This window comes from Macrotis lagotis, chromosome 6 (assembly GCF_037893015.1).
Source record: "Macrotis lagotis isolate mMagLag1 chromosome 6, bilby.v1.9.chrom.fasta, whole genome shotgun sequence".
Classification (NCBI taxonomy): Eukaryota; Metazoa; Chordata; class Mammalia; order Peramelemorphia; family Peramelidae; genus Macrotis; species Macrotis lagotis.
Window position 1 is genome coordinate 164,910,612 of NC_133663.1, and position 21,704 is coordinate 164,932,315.

At 37.3% G+C, this 21,704-nt stretch overlaps 1 protein-coding gene across 1 annotated transcript in view; it reads left to right on the top strand.

Annotated features, from left to right (window-relative positions):
• The first annotated feature begins 14,832 nt into the window (after window positions 1-14,832).
• CLYBL (citramalyl-CoA lyase) overlaps window positions 14,833-21,704 on the top strand; it is a 385,303-nt gene continuing 378,431 nt past the window's right edge. The window contains exon 1 of the mRNA XM_074191965.1: window positions 14,833-14,978. Coding sequence (XP_074048066.1) covers window positions 14,872-14,978 — 107 coding nt within the window. The 5' untranslated portion in view covers window positions 14,833-14,871. The remainder of the gene's footprint in view (window positions 14,979-21,704) is intronic.

Below are 21,704 nucleotides of genomic sequence, written 5' to 3' on the forward strand. Positions count from 1 at the left end.
AAGATATAATATATTGTAAAAATGGAGTCAGTGGATGAAAGGGGAATGTCCTGGGAGTAAGAGAAAGGAGAGATAGAATAGGCTAAGATATCTCATGTAAAACATATTTCATCTAGCTTTTGCAATGGTATGGGGGGGAGGTGAGGGGGAATGAGGGAGCCTTTATTCTCATTGGAAATGTCTCAGAGAGGAAACAGCATTCACCCTTGATAGGGTTAAGACATCTAGAAGAAAAGTGAGAGAAGGGGAATGGGGTGGGGGAGAGACGTGGATAGTAGAGGAGAGGGTAGATCATAGGAGAAAATAGTCAGATATAACACATTTTCTTTTTTTACTTTTTGCAAAGTACTGGGATTGGGTGGTCTGTTCAGGACCACGGACCTTGGTGCTTGCTGGGTCTCTGGTGTGGGATGTGGGCTTGAGGCCTCTTGACCCCAGGGTCAGTGCTCTGGCCCCTGTACTACTTGGCTGCCCCACAGCACACTTTTGAAGAGGGACAGAGTGAAAGGAGAGAGAAAATATGGTCATAGGGAGGAATGGATGGAGGAAATTACATTCAGCAACAGCAACTGTGGAAAAATATGGAAGTAACTTCTATGATGGACTTATGATAAAGAAAGTGATCTGGATACTCAACACAGAGCTGATGGTATCAGAACACAGACTGAAACACATTTTTTTCTTTCTTTTACTTTATTTCCTCATGAAGTTTTATATTTTTATAGGGGAGGGGGTATTATGTTTACTCTTAAACAAGAATATTTTAGTAATGTGTAAATTAAAGAAAAAAGTTTTTAAATCTCAAAAAAAAAAAGAATGATATGTGTCACAAAAGTCTAGAAAGGAGAGATTACCTAGGAAGTAAGGGTAGTCAGCAGAGAGGCTAAGAAGGACAAGGACCGAAAAAAAGTCTATCAGATTTGACAATTGAAGAGTTTTAGTGATTTTGGAAAGAGCTATTTCAGTTGAATGATGAAATCAGAAGCTAAAATGAAAAGGACTGAGGCATGAATGAGAGAAGAGGAAGGGGAGGCAACAAATGCTTTTTCTGGATATTTAGATAAAAAAAGGGATGGTAAAGAATGATAACTTGAGGAATTTGGCAAACTAGTGAAGATTTTTTTTTTTTTAAATGAAGGGTCCTTGTCTGCATTTGTAGACAACAAAGATTTGAGGGGGGATGACTTACATTTGCAACCTACTGGAAATGTAGGCAGATAGGATCAAAGGGGAATGAGTGTAGGAAGAAGGGTTGGATTTAGGGGGAAAGGTTGGAAGGAAGGAGGAGAAAATAAGTATCCACCTATACAGAGCACCATGCCTTGTGTTTTTGAGAGGTTTAGAAGGAAGTGGGAGGCATAATTTTTGGTCTGTGATTTCATTGGTTTGGTATGCTCCACATTAGGGAACTTGCTCTATGAACACAAATTTGCAACTTTTCTACAGTTTATTATTTTAGGAAGTTGACTGGTGGTTCTGAGAGGTAAAGTGATAACCCAGCATTATAGCAAAAGTATGTCTTTTATTTATTTGGTTTTTTTTTTTTGTGAGGCAATGGGGTTAAGTGGTTTGCCAAGGCCTCACAGCTAGGTAATTATTAAGTGTCTGAGGTTGGATTTGAACTCAGGTACTCCTGACTCCAGGGCCAGTGCTTTATCCACTGCACCACCTAACCACCCCAATAGTATGTCTTTTAATGTGAACTTGAGCCTCATCATGACTCTGAGACTAACACACTATTTCCTATTTAAATATACCTCTTTAATGACAACTATGTGGTTGTTAAGTCATGTTTGATTCTCCATGATTCCATTTTAGGGGTTTTCTTGGCAAAGATACTGGAGTGGTTTGCCATTTTCTTCTCCATTTGATGAGAAAACAGAGGCAGATAGGGTTAAGTAATTTTCCCAGGGTCACAAAGCTAAGTGCTTGACCATATAACAAATGAGAAGAGTTAATGTAAAGACTACTAATAAAGTGCATTGGATTTGGAATCAGAGATTTAACTCCAGTCTTCTGAAACTTTATTGCCTTCTACATAGTCTTTGATTCAGTGTCACTGACCTCTCTGCTGTACATTACACAAGATAATCAGTTCTCTAACTCAATTCACCATCTCTCCTCTATCCTTGGAAATCTCTTCCTACTCATCTCTATCTCTCCAGGAATCCTTTTTCAATCTTTTTTATAATTAGTACTTTTTCCCTTATCTTCAATTATCTTGTATAAATCATATTTTCCTATAGTTGTTTGTATGTTGTTTCCTTCACTAGATATGAGGTTCTTGAGTTTAGGGACTGTTTTTGTTTTATTTTTATTTTCTTTGTTCACTTAGGACAGTGTCTAGAAGACAGTATACACTAAATATGCATGTTATTTTGACCTCAATCCTAGTTCTACCTCTTTCTAGTGTGACATTTTGCATAAGACTCCCCAACTGTGTGGAAAGAATGTTGATAAATTTGTTGTGCCTATAGGATGGAGTGAAGTTGTTGAAAGAGCATTGGAAAGGAGAGATTTTCTGCACGACATCTTCAAGAGGAAGCACATAGTGTGTTTCTAGGACTGACTCTAAACCTATGGAAAAAGAGACAGAGACATACAAAGACAGAGGGACCCAGAGACAGAAAGGAAAGAGAGGAGAGAGAAGAGAGAGATAGGAAAGACCTAGAGAAAGACAAAGACAGAGACAGAGAGATTTTAGAAACAGAAATGAAAAACCTAGCTTCTCAACATGCTCCTTTCAAATTTATCTCCCTAGAGATTTGACGGAATTTTCTCTTGGATGAGATTAAGTTTTTTCCCTTGGTTTGAGTTGAAATATTTTGTTCCCATTTAAAGGGTTCATTCATTCTTTCTATTTCATAATTTATAAAACTAATCTGTATAATTTTTGTTCACTATTTGCTTGGGTAAATGACATTACTCATTATTCACTCTTTCTGATGATCTTTTTTGTATAATTAGAGTTTTGTGGTGAGTTAACCTGTGATTTAAGGTCAGCACAATCCTTTTCTCTCTCTTTTTTTTTTTAGAAATAGAAATCTAGAGGTTTTTTGATCTGAATTAAAAAATTGTTTCCCAAGACCAGCAAAATTTAGGGGGTATAATGGTCCCAATTCTACCCATCTTGGAGACTAGAGGAAAAAACACTCAACTTGGCAGCTCTTCTTTTGCTCTCCTCAAGGCAGGAATCATAGATCCTCTTGGAGAAGGGGGCTAGCAAGAGTTTGGAGATATCTATCCATTCTTCCCTCTGAATGACATTTAGATAACCTATATAGACATGCATAATCTACCCAGACAGCATACACCTTATATTATCTCTGAGCCCTAAGTCACTTTGTAAAGTAGGAAAGATAGTAGTATTGCCTCCATGAGATGGCTCTTGTGTGATCTCTTACAAGAAAAGAAAAAGGCATTAAGTTCTAGAGTCTAAGAGGACATAGCAGATGCCATATGCTGATGAGTTAGGTCTGTCTGGATGCTTACTTTCTTTTTCTTTCTATTTTCTTTTCTTTTTCTTTTGTAAGACAATGGGGTTAAGTGACTTGAGCAAGGTCACACAGCTAAGCAATTTTTAAGTGTCTGAGGCTGGATTTGAATTCAGGTCCTCCTGACTTCAGGTCTTGACTCCATTGTACTATCTAGCTGCCCTGCCAGGGTGCTTACTAAGTAAATGAGTGAGACCACAGAGGTCTCTGGGCAATGGCTATTCATTGACAGATGTTGATTTTTGTTTTGTTTTGTTTTTTTAGGTTTTTGCAAGGCAAACAGGGTTAAGTGGCTTGCCCAAGGCCACACAGCTAGGGAATTATGAAGTGTCTGAGACCGTATTTGAACCCAGGTACTCCTGACTCCAAGGCTGGTGCTTTATCCACTATGCCACCTAGCCTCCCCTGATGTTTATATTTTTGCATGAATTTGAAGAAGAGTTCTAATTCTTTTCATTGACCTAAGAGAATTGTCTTCTTTAAATTTTGTGATCTAGATGTTTGCACAGGGGATGGATAACAGCAGCATATTGGGTAGAGTCATATAGTCAAGTTCTCAGATTTCTCAGGTGGGGGTGGGGGGAAATAAGATGTGAAGAATCCTCCCAATGGAAACTTAAGCCCTTTACATTCCTGAAGAGAGTTCTGTCACAGAAAACCAGCAAAATTCTCATGTTCACAGACCATAATACAATATGAAATATTTCTTCCTATTTATTCTACAGAAAATATCTAAAAAGGTCACTAGCTTAACTAAGGATCAAGAAATTCTAAGAAAAATTAAAAAAAAATTAGAGGTTATAAGCATTGAGAAAGAGTTTTCACCATGGGAGCCAAAAGAACACAAAGAAACAGACTGGAAATGCAGAGATACACCATGTTGAGTTCCCCTGTCCACCAGGGAACTCATGCAGCTCAGGAGAGAAATGAAATATGTGTACACTCAGGTGGGGTGTTAGCAGGACAACTAGCCGAACCATTTATTGAAAGTATCAAGGAGTGGCTAGGTGGTGCAGTGGATAAAGCACGGCCCTGGAGTCAGGGCTACCTGAGTTCAAAACCAACCTCAGACACTTAGCTGTGTGGCCTTGGGCAAGCCACTTAACCCCATCGCCTTGCAAAAGAATAAAACAAAACAAAAAAGAAAGTATCAAACAGTTCTTATAGCAGAAAACCACAAAATTAGTATACAGGATAAAAACAATGATGTAACTCTAATTTGGGCAGGATATAACCCTAGGTCAAGAAGTCTGGGAACAGGGCTATCAACAAGTGAGGCCATGAATGATGCAGTTGTGTTATCAAATCAGAGTTCCGTGGAAAGCCTTCAGCTCAAGGATCACCAGAGCTTAGGTTTTTAGTCTAACCCAAACTCACTCGAGCAGCCATCAACAACACCAGAGGAAGAGAGGGCACCTGAAGCCACCAGGACTCCCACTGGGGGGATTATATGATGTCAGGAACCAACAGGTCTATAATGGGGAATCTACAGAGTAGTTGGAAATTGTCAGTTGTCTGATTAAGGTACTTGGAGACTTGAAAAACCACAATTCTTTGAAGGTACTTGAAAATCATAGTTCTCTGACCAAAGGGACTTCAAATGGGCCTGAAGACCTCAATGCTCTGGCTTTGGCTGATCCTTTGTGTTGCTCTGTCATTTTAGTTTTATCCAACTCTTCATGACCCCATTTGCAAGGACACTCAAGTGGTTTGTCATTTCCTTCTCCAGCTCATTATACAAATAAAAAAACTGAGGTAAATGGGGTTAAATGATTTACCCAGGGTGACACAGTTAATAAATGTCTGAGGTCAGATTTCAATTCAGGAAGCTATCTTTCTGACTCGAGGTCTGGTACTCTCTGTTCACTGTGCCATGAAGGGGACACAAAGCTTACTAGTGTATTTTGTACAGAAATACCCAGGAAGTCAGTGGCAAGAACAGATAAAAATCAAAGACAGAACTAAAGAGGAATCTGATCACATCATCCAGGAGTATTGGAGGTTGGAGGGAGGAAGAAAGAGGTTTTTCAATCAGGACCTAAGTCTAGAAATATGAATAAACATAAGATGACAACAAGCAGGATGAAGTAAGATTATGAATCAAGAGCTGCCTAAGAAGTAAAACCAGAAGAAATGAATAAGAAATTTACAAAAATATAAAATATCCAAAAAATAACAAGAGAGGATTTAAATAATATCTTTGAAAATAAATTGAATAAATCATAAATGAACTTTAAAAAACAAGGATAACATGAGTTTATAGGTAAATTCTACAAAGCATTCAAAATTTTGCAATTAATTTCAATTTATATAACCTGTTTGCAAAAATAGGGGAAGAAATTCTACCAGATTCCTACTATGGCACAAATATAATCTAGAAATAAAACTACAGAATGATATCCTTGATGAGTTTTGATGTAAAGACTTGAGTAAAAAACAGATCAGAAAATATATTTAAAAGGTTAAATTCTCTAACCAAGAACTTTATAAATTTATAACAGAGTTGGATCAATATTAGGTAAATTATAAACATAATGTAGTGATAAAAACAATAAGAATCACAAATCAAGAGACATACATTTATAGGAGCATATATGAATATATATATATATATATATATATATACAAAATGCAACACTTATTTATGTTTTAAAAAATCATTAAAAGCATAAGAATAATTGGACTTTTTCAAAATTGATAAATATTATCTGAACAAAGCACCAGAGAGCTTTAATGACAGACCATGGGTGTCTACTGGTAACTCCATGTTGCCCTAGCCTTCAGTTTAGTATCCCTAATTTGAATTTCATAGTCAATAAACAATATAGGCTACCTTTTTCCATCTTTGCAAACATAAACTGTAAAAGACAAATATGATCAGTAAATATGATGAGGAAGGACAAAAGGACTATACTAAGTAGTTTGTAGTATTAACAGTGAAGACTTTTAATGTATGAATGATGCAATCATCATTAGTGGTTTGTCCAAAAAAATTATTGGCCTTGAAGAGCTGAAAGTTGTTTAAAATTTATGCTAACTAGACATTTTTTTCCAATGACTCTTTTGAGTGTGCTGATGTGTCAAAAGCAGGGCTGTGTTGTCTTTGTGTCAAAGATTCCTAAGATTAATGAGGACAAATATTTAAATATCCATTTCCTGAGAAAATTGAATTCAAAAAAGTCCCTGACTCAAATTCAGGAAGACAGCACTGGTCTATGATCATTCCATGAGTAAGATTTAAAATAAATGTGTCAGGGGGGCAGCTAGGTGGCGTAGTGGATAAAGCACCAGCCTTGGAGTCAGGAGTACCTGGGTTCAAATCTGATCTCAGACACTTAATAATTACCTAGCTATGTGGCCTTGGGCAAGCTACTTAACCCCATTTGCCTTGCAAAAACCCAAATAAATAACCCAAATAAATAAATAAACAAACAAATAAACAAATAAATAAATAAATAAATAAATGTGTCATTTGCTTATCTGAAAATAAAATTCAGTTATGTCAAGGATGTCAATCCTGAATATTGGAATACTATTCATAAAATAATATACAGTAATTGAAGGAACCCATTTCAATCCCACAGTCTTCTGATAATCCTTATTACTTGGTATGATTCAAGGTCAATGGCTCTTCTAAACTTTTTAGCTGCATTTAATCCCTAGTGACTTTAATCTTTTCCATCTTAAAAATTCTCAAACACTTCATTGTGCTTATTCATTTTTCCAGCATTACTTCCTGAATTGTGACTTTGTGTTAGAGTCAACTTCTATGTTCTTCTGGAATGAATAATAAAGCATTCTTTAATACTATCTTGGGGAGTGTGGATCACTATGTACTTTAAGAACTCTTCTAGGTCATTGGCAGGGGCAAGTTGTCTCAGAGTCTGATTCAGGGTGTGCTTTGATCATAATCCTCCTGGTCCCAGGTTTCAGAAAAGACTGAGGTTAAAGAAACACAGCTGCAGATTCCAGAGTCTTGGTCCAGAATCCAATCTCTGCCCCACTATATAGCTTCAGGCTACAGGCTTTCCAAGCTCAATCAAGCTACTATGGGAAACTTCCCTGGGATCCCATGCAGCCTTTGTGGCTGGATCCTTTCTCTAGTGTCCAAATTTATCTGGATTTTAGGTGGACCTGGGCTGGTAAAAAGCACTTACTGTAGTTTCCTCTTGGGTTTCTTTTTTGAAAAATATTTTTACTTATTTCATTAAATATATTTCACTTTTATTTTTTAAATTATTAACATTTATTTTTAAAAATTTGAGGACCAAATTCTCTCCTCCCTCATGCTCCTTCCCTACCCCTTGAGAAGGCAAGCAATATGATATTGATTATATAAGTAAAGTTATGCAAGATATATTTATATATTAGCCATATTGCAAAAGAAAACACACACACACACACACACACACACACACACACACACACACACACATCCCAAGAAAAAGAAAGTGAAAAATGTATGCTTCAAACTGCACTCAATGTTCATCAGTTCTCTCTGAATATGGAAAAATTTTTTTTTGCTTTTTTCTTTTTTTTTTTGCAAGTCAAATGGAGTTAAGTGACTTGCCCAAAGTCACACAGCTAGGCAGTTATTAAATGTCTGAGGTCCAATTTGAATTCAGGTCCTCCTCTATCCACTGCATCACCTAGCTACCTCTGGATAATATTTTTCATTATGGATCCTTTGGAATTGTTGTAGATCGTTTCTTAATCAGATAGCTAAGTCTTTCATAGTTGGTCATCCTTACAATATCATTGTCACTGTGTACAATGTTCTCCTGGTACTGCTTAGTTCATTTTGTATAAGTTCATATATGACTTCTCAAGTTTTCCTGAAAACATTCAAATTGTCATTTCTTTTTTTTTTTTTTTAGTTTTTGCAAAGCAATGGGGGGGGGGGTTAAGTGGCTTGCCCAAGGCCACACACCTAGGTAATTATTAAGTGTCTGAGGCTGGATTTGAACCCAGGTACTCCTGACTCCAGGGCCAGTGCTCTATCCACTGTGCCACCTGGCCGCCCCCAACTTGTCATTTCTTATAGTGTGATAACTTGTTACCACAATCATATATCACAGCTTGTTCAGCCATGCCCCAAAAGATGGATATCACTTCAGTTTCCAATTTTGCCACCACAAAAAGCTGTTATAAATAGTTTTGTACATATAATACCTTTTCCCTTTTCTTTGAACTTTTTGGGATGTAGAATTAGTAGTACCAGATTAAAGAGTATGCTCAGTTTGATTGTCCTTTGGGAAGAGTTTCAAATTGTTCTCTAGAAGGGTTGACTCATTTCACATTTTTACCAACAGTAGAGTAGTGTCCCTATTTTTCCTCATCCTCTCTAGTACTCATCATTTTCCTTTTTTTGTCATATTACCCAATATGACAAATGTGAGGTAATTATTTTAATTTGTATTTTTCTAATCAATAGTGATTTAGAACATTTCTCATGTGACTATTGATAGTTTTAATTTCTTCTTCTAATAACTGCTTGTTCATATTCTTTAACCATTTAATCAATTGGAAAATGATTTCCATTTTTATAAATATGGCTCAGTTCCCATATGTTTGAGAAATGAGAACTTTATCAAAGAAATTCACTATAAATTTCCCTCCTCTGGTTTCCTGTTTTCCTTCTAATTATGACTACATTAGTTTTGTTTGTGCAGAAACTAATTTCATGTAAGCAAAATGATCTGTTTTCCTTTGTCATAAACTGATCCCTTATCCATAGATCTGACAAATAAACTCTTCATGTTCCCCTTATTTTCCTTATAAAAACTTTTTTTATCTAAATCACATTTTTTATATCTACATCATATCATGTTGACTTTTTTTAGGTATGTGGTGTGCAATGTTAGTCTTTTTTTTTTTTTTTTTTAGATTTTTGCAAGGCAATGGGGTTAAGTGGCTTGCCCAAGGCCACACAGCTAGGTAATTATTAAGTGTTTGAGGCTGGGTTTGAACTCAGGTACTCCTGACTCCAGGGCTGGAGCTCTATCCACTGTGCCACCTAGCTGCCCTGCAATGTTATGTAAAACTGCTTCCCCATTTTCCCAACAGTTTTTTGTCAAAAAGTGAATTGTGCTTGACTCTTTAGGTTTATCAAATACTAGATCACTAGGGTTATTAACCACGATGTATAATGTACCTAATCCACTCTATTCCACTGATCCACCATTCTAGCTCTTAGTCAATATCAAAGTGTTTTCATGATTTCCACTTTATAATATAGATCACTGGATTTCTTTATCATTTCCATTGATTTCTTTCTTTTTAAAACTTTGTTGGAATATTTTGACAAAACTGGTTCTAGTTCTTCTTACTCTGCCATCTTGAGGAAAACTAATGGATTTTTCTCAATCATCTTGCTTCTTGGCATTTGATCCACTGGTCCTTCTTCCCTTCTAGATAAACTCTCTTTCCTTGACCTTTTTCTTCTTTACAAATTTCTAATTCTCTTTCCAATTCCATGTTCCTCAAGAATCTATCCGTTTAGCCTTCTTATCTTTACAATGTCTCTTGGCATCTTCAATTCCTTCAATGCCTTTAAGCATTATCTGTATACAGATGATTTCCAGGTCTATGTTTTGAACAATGAACTCTCTTCCTAGATTCAAACCTACATCTGTCAGGACAATTCCCACCAGTACTTCAAACTCAACACAGTGAAAAATTGAACCCAACTTCTTTGATATACTGTTTCTATTAGTGACACTACTTGGTTTGACATGTTTTAAAAAAACAACTCTGGTGATATCTTTAATTTCTATATAATCAGTTATCAGGCTTGATTGATGCTGTATTTCCATACCCAGCATCCTTGAGCAGTTCTTCATTACTACCATAAGTGGGCACTTGCAATAGACCTCTTTTGGGTCTTCCCATCTCTACTCTTTCTCATGTCTCCAATATATCCATCACTGTATTGCTACATTTATTTTCCTTTTGCATAAATCCAGTCATGATGCTTTTCTGTTTAAAAATCTTTCAATGGTTTCCTCTTGTTTATTGAGCAAATTCTTGGAATTTAGAGTTAAAAAAGAACTCAGGTATCATTTAGCATAACATCTTTAATTTATAGATAAAGAAACTGGGGCCCTAAAAATGGATGTGAATTGCACAATGTTCTATAAGAAGTGAGAGCACAGTTTGTAGATTTAGATCTGTAGAGGACCTCTTCTCTTCATTTTACAAGTGAGAAAATTGAAACCCAAAGAAGTTACTTGATTTGCCCATTGCCATACAACTGGGTTCCTAGGATAATAAATTTAGAGAAAGGGACCTTTGAGGTCATCCAATCCAATCATTTTATTTCAAAATTGAGGAAACCAAAGTTAAAATGATTTTTCCAAGATTTTACAGAGTAGAGGAGCTGAAGTTCCACTATCTGAAGTAGTGGGTAGAACTCATCTTCATGAGTTCAAATCTGATCTCAGACACTTATCTGTCTGTCTCTGGGCAAGTCATTTAACCCTGTTTGCCTCAGTTTCCTTATCTATAAAATGAGTGGGAGAAGGAAATGATAAATCACTCCAGTATATTTGCCAAGAAAAACCCAAAAGGAGTCACAGAATTGGATAGAACTGAACAATATAAATGGAGCCGAGACTTCATGTTGTTGTTCAGTCATTTCAGCCATGTCTGACTCCTTATAACCCCATTTGGCATTTCATATCCTGTTCTTTTTTCTACTGTACCACACTGATACTATTAGTAGAATTCAATATTATTAGTAAAAAATTATTAAAATTCAAGTCTTTGACTTCTGATTCCAAATCAAATGGTCTTTATACTGAACCATAGCAAACTTTTTTGCTTGATACTTGGAAAATCTCCACATACTTTACTAGAATGATAAGTATGTGGACAATTTGAATAGCAAAGTGGACAACGTCATCTTGAGAGAAATTATTTTCTATTATATTAAATAAATTAGGATTAATATTTTTTATTTCCTGATTTAGGGACTTATCCTTGTAGATCAGTCAGAATCTGAAGAACATCACTGAGAGATGAGATTGCCCAAATCCTCCTGGTATATGCCCTATCTTCTTGGCTAGGACTTCACCCAACTAGAAGACCTTACAAATAGAATCAAAACTAGATGAATTCTTATCCTTAGGAAATAAGTATAAACCCTTGCATCCCTTCAATGGAGTTTAACTTAGGAAAGAGAGAACCAACCAGAGTGGTTGGGGTAGAGATGGATTCCTTTGTCCAGACTTGGAAGTGGCTGAGTTTCATAATCAAGTCACATTATCAGCAAGAGGAGCTGAAGACTTTTAGCCTACCTTCTTATTAATTGTTCACCAATCAGGAGTTAATTTTCACCTGACACACCTGACACCTTTTCCAAAGATATTTAAGTATTCAGGGATCTCCAACTTTGTTTACCCAGAGAGATCATCAATTTATTGATTATTGCTAACCTAATTAACAGAATGATTTTTATTGATTTAAAAAATTTAAATATTTTTATTCGTTTTTTAAAATTATATATATATATATATATATATATATTTAATTATATGGATATTTGTCTGGAATGGAGAGAGACATGTATTGTAAAGTAAATTGAGTGTTCAACTGATTTTTAATTATACAGAAACTCTGTCTCTTGGGCTTCTCATTCATCTCACTAGCCAGAAAATGCCTTGTGACCCTCCTCCCCCGTGCTCTTTGTCCCCTGTACCTGGAATGTCCCCTTTACTACCCTGCAGTTGGTTGCATATTAACCCATCCCTTATGTCTAATTTGAACATCATTCCCAGGAAGTCATCTCTGATTCTCCCTTTCTTTTTTACTTCTAATCCGTAATTACCTTTCTCTTCTGGATCCCAAATAGTACAATTATAATTATTTACAGGGTAGGGAATGGACTTGTGATTGCATTGGTATAGGGAGAGAACTTCTATGAGCTTTAAGAGAGTTGATTAGAGCAGAAGTGTTAAACTCAGTTGGAAAAGAGGACCTACTAACCTATATCAAATTACTTGCTTTCTCAAAAAGGGATGATAGGATGAGAAGGGAGAGAATTTGGAATTCAAATGGTTTTGTTTTTTGTTTTTTTGCAAGGTTATGGGGTTAAGTGGCTTGCCTAAAGCCACAGAGCTAGGTCATTATTAAGTGTCTGTGGTTGGATTTGAATTCAGGTACTCTTGACTCCAAGGGCTGGTACTCTATCCACTGTACCACCTAGCCGCCCTGGAACTCAAAAGTTTGAAAAAGGAATGTTATAACTTGTTTGCCCATAAAATAAAACAATAAAAAAACAAAACAAAAATAGGATCACTAAATCATACATAAAGGTCCCATATTGACTTGGATAACTACATATTAACATTATCTATGTTCTATTGTATTAAAAAATATTTTCCAATGACTTTTCAATGAAGTTTGAGTAGCTCTCAAGAGACTCTTGAATTCATAGCCTATGGAGGGAGACAATATGTACCAACTATGTACAAAAATAAAGTGACCCCCAGAATTTTGGGGTGTCAAAGGGTGAAACAGTACCCAGGAATTCTACCTTCTTGGGGTCTGTTACTGGTTATTCATTTGTATGTGCATCCTATTTCCACAGATTGTGAACTTCATGTGATCAGGCAAAGTGGTTTATAGGACAAATTTATCTACTTTTTTCCCCTTCTTATGCAATGTTCAGTTTACTGCAGTCACAGACACACACACAGACACACAGACACACAAACACACACACACACACACAAACACAAAAGCCCTTTAAAATGAATTTAATCTGATAAAAGGAAGAAATGAGACCAGCTCAAGGTGGCAAGCTTTTTTTTTTAAATAGAATTATAATTAGAAGCCCAGCTCAGGAAAGAGGCAGAAGGTTGTTGCTGCTTTTTTGTATGTATGGGAGAAGAGATAACATAAGCCAACCCAGAGCTTCAAATCTCTTGGGCTTCCATTCTACCAAACCTAGAAGACAAACCACCTGCTCACAATGCTCACTAAGAAAGAAGCATCCCAGCAAATTCTGTGTCCTCCTAGGATCAGCAGTTAGCCAATTCTGAAACACAATAAACCTGGGTTAAAAGGAACTCCATAAGAAAATAAAATAAAATGCACAGGTTGCATTTTAATAATAAATTTCTGGGTAGGGAAGACTGAAAGGGGAAGACAGATAAGTTTGATTTCTCCATCTACAACATGCAGATCTATCTACCTGGGCCAATTCTAAAAGTCTGTTGCAATAAATTTTTCGCAATGCAATTTTATTCATAGCTTTTATTTTACTTTTTTTTTACTGCATAGCTTTTATTTTTAATCTAATTTTATCCTCAATTTAGTTTACACTAAATATCTCTGCATTCCAGACAACTATACATATAACTCAGATATATATGTAATTTATAGATGTCAAAAATTATATATAATTAATATTAATTATATATAATCTATAAAATTATGTATATTTTATTTATATGTACATCTATATACAAAACATATTTATAATAAATAAAATAAATTAATATATTATATGTATTATAATATATACAATATGTATTATATTATAAAATTTTATGAAATCATAATTTAAAATTTCATATGTAATTATATATAATTAAAATCACATATAATATAAAAATATTTTATATATTTTATATTTATATGTATTTGTATATTTATAGTAAAGAAAATAAAAGTACATATTGTATATTATAAAATTTTATAAAATTATAATTTAAAATCATGTAATGTTTATATATTTATATATAATACAAATCTATAATTTTATATTTAACATATATAAATTATGTTTCATATAAAATATTTTTATTTATAATAAATAAAACAATACATAATATAAACCACATTATCATAATATATAATGTACATGATATATATTATAAGATTTTATAAGATCATAATTAATAAATATATATGTTTTATTATAAAATTTTATGAAAATATAATTTTAAATATATATATATATAATTTAAAAATTACAAATAAAATGAAAAGGGTGAAAGTCAGCAAAACCCGATGGAAACTTCGAAAAAAAGAATCTGATACTATTTTCAAATTCGGAGAAAAAGTTTCCATTCGACTTGGTGCCTGGGCAGCTCGTACCGGCCGGCGGCCCGGCTTAAAATAGCCGAAAAGACACAAGAAGCCTCAGGAGCGCCGGCGGGCCGCGGGCTCCCGGGGCGGGGGCCGAGCCGCGACCTTGGCCCGGGTGCCCTGCGGCGCCGCCCCCTCCAGGCCAATCGGCGAGGCCGGGCCGGGAAGCTCGGGCCGGGGCGGGAGGAGCGAGCGGCGGAGCCGGGGCCGGGGCCGGGGCCGGGGCGGGAGGAGCGAGCGGAGCCGGGGCCGGGGCCGGGGCCGAGCCCAGCGCGGCGGGAAGATGGCGCTAAGGCTGCTGCAGAAGGTCGGCCGCGCTGCTGCGAAAGCCGGGACCGGAGCCGGGGCCAGAGCCGGAGCCGGAGCCGGAGCGGGGCTGCCGCGCCACCTGTGAGTGTCTGTCCCCCGTCCTCCCGCGCTGCAGGCCCGCAGAGAGCCGGCCCGGGGCACCGCACACGTGCCTGGAGGACCCCGACCTGCCCCCGCCCCACTCTCTCGGGTGTCCCCAGACTGGCGGGCTCCGCCTCCGGCGCTGCCTGCCCGGCGCCCCCTGGCCCCTGGCCGCCCTCTGTCTAGCCGCAGCCGGGTTGGACCCAGCCGCTGTCCTTCGCAGAACCGACACCAGTGTTGGGCCTCCAAGGGCACCCAGGCCGACCCTCATATGACCATAGGAGACTGACCAAAAAGCCCCAAAACAAATCCCAAAGAGGAGACTGAGTGAGTTTAGAGAGAGATTATGGATATTATGTTCTACATGTGTTCCAGTCAGTTACGGTTTATAGAGATTTCCCGGGTCTCTCTCCCCATCCGGTGACCGTGGGGGGGGGTCTTACCCTGGGCACACCGGGACCACCAAGAGTGGGGAAGGTGATGCCCAAGCGGCGGGCGACAGAGCAAGCTGCTGATGCGCCTGGGAAATCCTGGTCAGATGGAGGACCGGAGAGAGCCCCCACCAACCTTTGTTGTTGTTGTGGTTTTAGGTTTTTGCAAGGCAGTGGGGTTAAGTGGCTTGGCCAAGGTCACATAGCTCGGTCATTATTATCAAATGTCTGAGGTCGGATTTGAACCCAGGTACTCCTGACTCCAGGGCCGGTGTTTTATCCACTACGCCACCTAGCCGCCCCTCCTGACATACCTTTGGGTGCACTGTGGCAGGTGGGCGCTTCCAAGCCAAATGGAGAGAGCTGACACTTGAGTTCCTTTTATCCACCCGCCCCCCCCCCCCCCCCGTATAAATTACGGGAGTTAATTAGAGGGAATGTTGGCAGATTGCATAGGTAAAAGGATTATATGAGCTCACAGTGAAACAAAGTTACACAAAAAACGAAGGTTTTTCTTTGCGGGGGGGGGGGGGAGATCTCAGATAAGGAACTTCCTCAGTTGAGATTTTTCATAAAATGTTTGGTTACCTTTTAAATTCTGAAGTGTTTCCTTCCCTCTCACTAGAGAAGGTCAACATTGGATGTCTTTATGAATAGATATAAAAAATCATATACACACACACACACACACACACCTAATTTCTATTTATCAGTTTGTTTGGTTTTTTTCCGGAGGTGGAGAGACGATCTTCCTTCATCGATTCTTTGTGGTTGATTTGAGGGTTTGGAATGCTCAGAATAACAAAGTTACCACATTATTATGCAAAGAATATTACTGTTTTTGTATATATAGTATGTATATATTACTTTATACCATTCTCTTGATTCTGCTTATTTCACTTTAACATATTTTCTCCAAGGTTGAGATGAATTGAAATGATCATATTTAGGCAACCCGATCTCTTCATAGAATCATAACCCAATCATCTTTAGATATTCCAGGGTCATATATTGCAAAGCCCTTTGATGGGCTTACCTGGGAATGAGAGTCCTCCCCTACAAATACCAGTTTGGGCTATTATAGAGCCTTATGTGGTAACTATTCAAGCTTAGCACCTCTGGTCCCTTCATACTTCTCTCTTGAATCTCCATGATGTCAGGTACCTTGATCCTTCATTAGCATCTCACGAGAATGCTCTTCCACGTCTTCAGAGTCTTTCCCCAGCTCCCTCATATACCTCTATGCTTCTTGGTGTATAGATATAAGGGGAAAATCGAACAAGATGACATACCCAAAGTCTTACCCGTGTACAAAGACTTCAAGAGGGAAAGTGACAACTTTCCAGGACATCCAGAGGTCTTATGTGGGAGGTGACAGCTGATTGAATGAAGCTAGGTGTTCTAAGAGGCAAAGGTGAAGATGGAGAATTCCATACTTGGAGTACCCCTTGTGTAAAAGACCCTAGCAGTTAAAATGTCATTTATGGAGAACAACTAATAGACTGATTTGATTGCCATGGAGATTATATGAAAAGGAGTAACATGAAATAGGACTATGTCTGCAGGGGAATTATATTCAAGCTTTAAATGCTACGCTGAGGATTTTGTTTGTTATACTAGAAGCAACAGGAAATGATAGGAAAGGGAAAAGTTTTGGTTAGGGGTTTTCATAGTCAGATTTATGTTTTAGGTATATCAAATTTAATAGAGAGAGAGCTAAAAATAATAAAACTACAGACTGAGAGTAATTTCAGAGTACATTAGCTCATGCATTTAGAAATGGAAGAGATTTCAGAGTGTCAGCACTCTTATTATACAGATGAAGAAACTGAAGGTTAAATGATTTGTCCAAAGTTACCTAGGAAGTAAACATCAGAAATGGGATTTGAATCCAAGTCCTTTGATCCCAGAGCCAGAGTCCTTTCTACTGGAGCATGGTAGATCATAGAATTAGTTGTGTCAGTTGATTTAAATCATTTGTGTTTTATTTATTTCTTTTGCTCAACCAAGTGGTACTTTGCATTTCTAAGTTTAGTAACTGCTTTGAGGGATTATAACATTTCAGTCAATTCATATTTGATCAGCCCAAAATGATAGTTTACTTAATACATTTATTGATTAAGATAAATTTGTATGAAAAGTTTCCATATGACTCATCAAAGGATCTTTGAATCTGGTTTTCTAAACTTTCACTATGAAAATTGTATTTGTCTTTCCTTTAATTCCTTTTATATTCTTGATCCTATTCAGTACAGTTTGATGTTACCACTGAATAGAAGTTGAGATCTGATATGATGATATGGTTATCATAAATTGACCTATTTTTTATTTATTTTGTATGATTATAGATATGTGGTCATATATGGGGGATCAAAATTACTAATACTATCTATATGTCAGAGCTATGACATAGGGAACTAAATGTTTTAAAATTTTTATTATTTATTTTTAAAATTCTTTTCTTTTTAAATTTTGAGTTTCAAATTCTCTCCTACTGTCCAACTTCCTTTCTCGTATGCTGAAATCATACAAAACATTTCCATATTAACTATTTCTTTAAAGCAAAAAAAATAAAAATGAGAAAATTATGCTTCAATTTGCACTCAGTTAATCAGTTCTGTCTTTGGTGGATTGCAATTTTTTTCTTCATGGGTCCTTTGGAATTGTCTTGAACCATTGTCTTGATCAGTTATAGCTTTCAAAGTTGATCATCATCATAACATTGATTGCAGTTACTATGCACAATGATCTCCCTGTCCTCACTAAAGTTTTCAATAGTTCATATAGGCCTTGGTATGTTTTTCTGAAACCATCTCCCTTATCATTTCTTATAGCGTTATAGTACTCCATCACAATCCCATGCCCCAACTTGTTCCTTCATTCCCAATTGATGAGCATCCCTTCAACTTCCAAGCAGTTGCTACCACAAAAAGATTTACTATAAATATTTATGTACATTTATATCTTTTCCCTTTTTCTTTGATCTCTTGGGTATAGACCTAGTAATGATATTGCTGGGTCTTGGGTACAGACTTAGTAGTGATTTTGCTAGGTCAAAGGGTTATAGCTCTTTGGCCTACGAGGAACTAACAACAATAGTTGTCAAAATTAACGGTAATTGGCTCCTTCTCAGGGCCATTTTACTTGAAAATCTATAGACCTAATTTTATTTTAGGTAACGTATCTACTGAAGGCTCGGTAAAGAGCCTTGACAAAAAAGGTTGAATCTGAATTGTAACTAAAAATTTTCCAAACTGCAAGTTTGAGGGGACTTTATCTTGAAAAGGTATTGCAAACTATGATTCTATTTGTGTTGTGTTATTGGAGAATAGTTAGGAATTCTAGGATATTTCTTGAAATGTGTTCTTAGTATTTTGTGATTAGATTTGGATAGTAAAAGCATCTGAATGACAGAGAAACAAAATAGCCATAGTATATTCAGAGTAGAAAAAACATTTAGATCCAGTTTTGTTCAGGAAGGAACCCCTCTCCCCCAATATTCTAAAAGAAGACTGGGAAAATGGAAGGACTGTCCTTGGTCATCCGACATGTCCTGATAATTCAGTAGCTACATTGAGTGAAACTTGGGATAGTAATATACATAATGTACTTTGTAAGCCTTGAATATAAGCCTATCAGTGTAACATGCTGTTTTATTTGTTTTTCTTTCCTTTGCTTGAAGAACTAGTTCTCTAATTGTTATTATTGTGTCAATAGAATTTGAAAAGTCTTAGCAGATATTTGATATGTTTAAAATGCCTTCTTATTGTTTCATGCAGTTCTGTGTTTTTAACTATGTTGATGTAGGGAGAGAAGTAGTAGATCAATTAATATTTATGTAGATTGCTTGATCTGTTTTGACAACTGAAAAGAGTAGAATTGAACTCTTTTGGGGCTGTAGTTGTTTTTTACAATTTACTTATGATCCTGTAAATTCTTTTTTACATAGAAAAATAGTTTTCAACATTCATCCTTTTGCAAGCTTTTGAGTTCCACATTTTTTATACCACCCTCTTTTCCCTCTCCCCTCTCCATGACAGTGAACAATCTGATATGGGTTGTACATGTACAATCATGTTTAATATATTTCCATATTAGGCATGTTGTGAAAGAAGAATTAGAACTAAAGGGGACAAAAAGATTGTGAGAGAGAAAGAACTAATATAAAAGAAGTTTTTAAAAGTGAACATAGTAGGGAGCCAAGATGGCAACAGGGGAAGAGCCTCTCTTAGGTACTCTCTCTCTATAATATTTCGAAACTCATAAAATAAGGACTCTGAATTTTCGAGAGATAGAACCCACAGAGGGATCCAGTGAGGCAATTCTCCAGTCCAAGGTAACTTGGAAAATAGTGGAAAGGCTCCACTCCACGGGGTTAGAGGGGAGGACACCAGAGTGAAGGAACTTCTGCCTCCCGGAGGCAGCTCCAGGGCGCCTGGGAGCCGTGGCTTACAGCAGCATGGGCAATTTCCTGATTTACACCCCAGGAAGCACTAGGCACAACTTGGAAGATCAGCGGGGGGGACTTCTGCCGGAGAGAGCACATGAAACCCAGCCCTCACAGAGCAGCTTGGCCCCAGCAGCCCAGATCCAGAAACAGAAGTAGGCAGAGCCGGTAAGCAGGAGCCCCCAGGCAACTGAGGTTTGAGTGCTCAGTCTACCAAAGGGAGGGGAGTGGAGAAAGACTTCTGAGATTTGTCCTCTGTCCCTGGAACAGGACTCTGGTCCTGAGCACAGTCTAGGCCCCACATAGAACAGCAGGGTGCCCCTCCCCCACCTCAGCACCATGGCAGAGGGGTGCACTTGTGGTCATTCACAGACCAGGAGGGAAGACAGAATTTCACACACTGAGATTCTTATAGGGGAGGGGTGGCCCAATAATACTCAAAAGCTCAGGAAGCAGGGGTGGCTAGGTGGCACAGTGGATAGAGCACTGGCCCTGGAGTCAGGAGTACCTAAGTTCAAATCTGGCCTCAGACACTTAATAATTACCTAGCTGTGTGGCCTTGGGCAAGCTCAGAAAGCATCCCCAAGACCAGGCACAGGCTGGGAAAATGAGTAAACAGAGAAAAAAGAGGAACACCATTGAGAAATACATTGTCTATAATCCCAAGGAGGATCAAAATGAAGATGAAGAAGTATAAACTCCTGCATCTAAAGACTGCAAGAAAAATGGAAATTGGGCTGAGGCTATGACAGAGCACAAAAAAGATTTTGAAAATCAAATGAGGGAGATAGAGGAAAAATTGGGAAAAGAAATGAGAGAGATGCAGGAAAAACATGAAAAAGAAGTCAGCAGCTTAGCCAAGGAGATACAAAAAAAATGCTGAAGAAAATAACATGTTAAAAACCAGCTTAGGTCAAATGGATAAAACAGTTCAAAAAGTTATTCAGGAGAAGAATGCTTTAAAAAGCAGAATTGGCCAGATGGAAAAAGAGATAAGAAAGCTCTCTGAGGAAAACAAATCCTTCAGATGTAGAATGGAACTGAAGGAAGCTGCTGACTTTATGAGAAATCAAGACACAATACTTCAAAACCAAAAGAATGAAAAATTAGAAGAAAATGTGAAATATCTCATAAAAAAAAACAACTTATCTGGAAAACAGATTCAGGAAAGATAGTTTAAAAATTATTGGGATACCTGAAATTCATGATCAGGAAAAAATCCTTGACCTCATTTTTAAGGAATTCTTACAGGAAAATTGCCCAGATATCCTAGAAGCAGAGGGCAAAAATAGAAATTGAGAGAATCCACCAATCTCCCCTGGGAAGAGATCCAAAAAAAAAAAACCAACCCCCAGGAATATTATGGCCAATTTCCAGAACTCCCAAGTCAAAGAGAAAATATTGCAAGCAGCCAGAAGGACACAATTCAAACATTGTGGAGCTGAAGTCAGGATCACACAGGACTTAGCAGCAACTACATTAAGGGCTGGTAGGGCTTGGAATATAATATTCCAGAAGGCAAAAGAGCTTGGAATGCAACCGAGAATCAACTACCCAGAAAAACTGAATGTCCTCTTCCAGGGAAAAGATGGACTTTCAGTGAACTGGGAAATTTCAAATGTTCCTGTTAAAATGGCCAGAGCTAAACAGAAAGTTTGATCTTTAAATACAGGACTCAGGTGAAGCATAGAGAGTGGAGGAGAAGGGTAAACTGCATGTATTCCTGTATAGAAAAGTGACCTTGATAATACTCATAAGAAACTTGTCATTTAATAGAGCAGGTAGAAGGAGCTTTTATAGATGAAGCACAGGAGAGAACTCAATTTGAAGATATAATATATTGTAAAA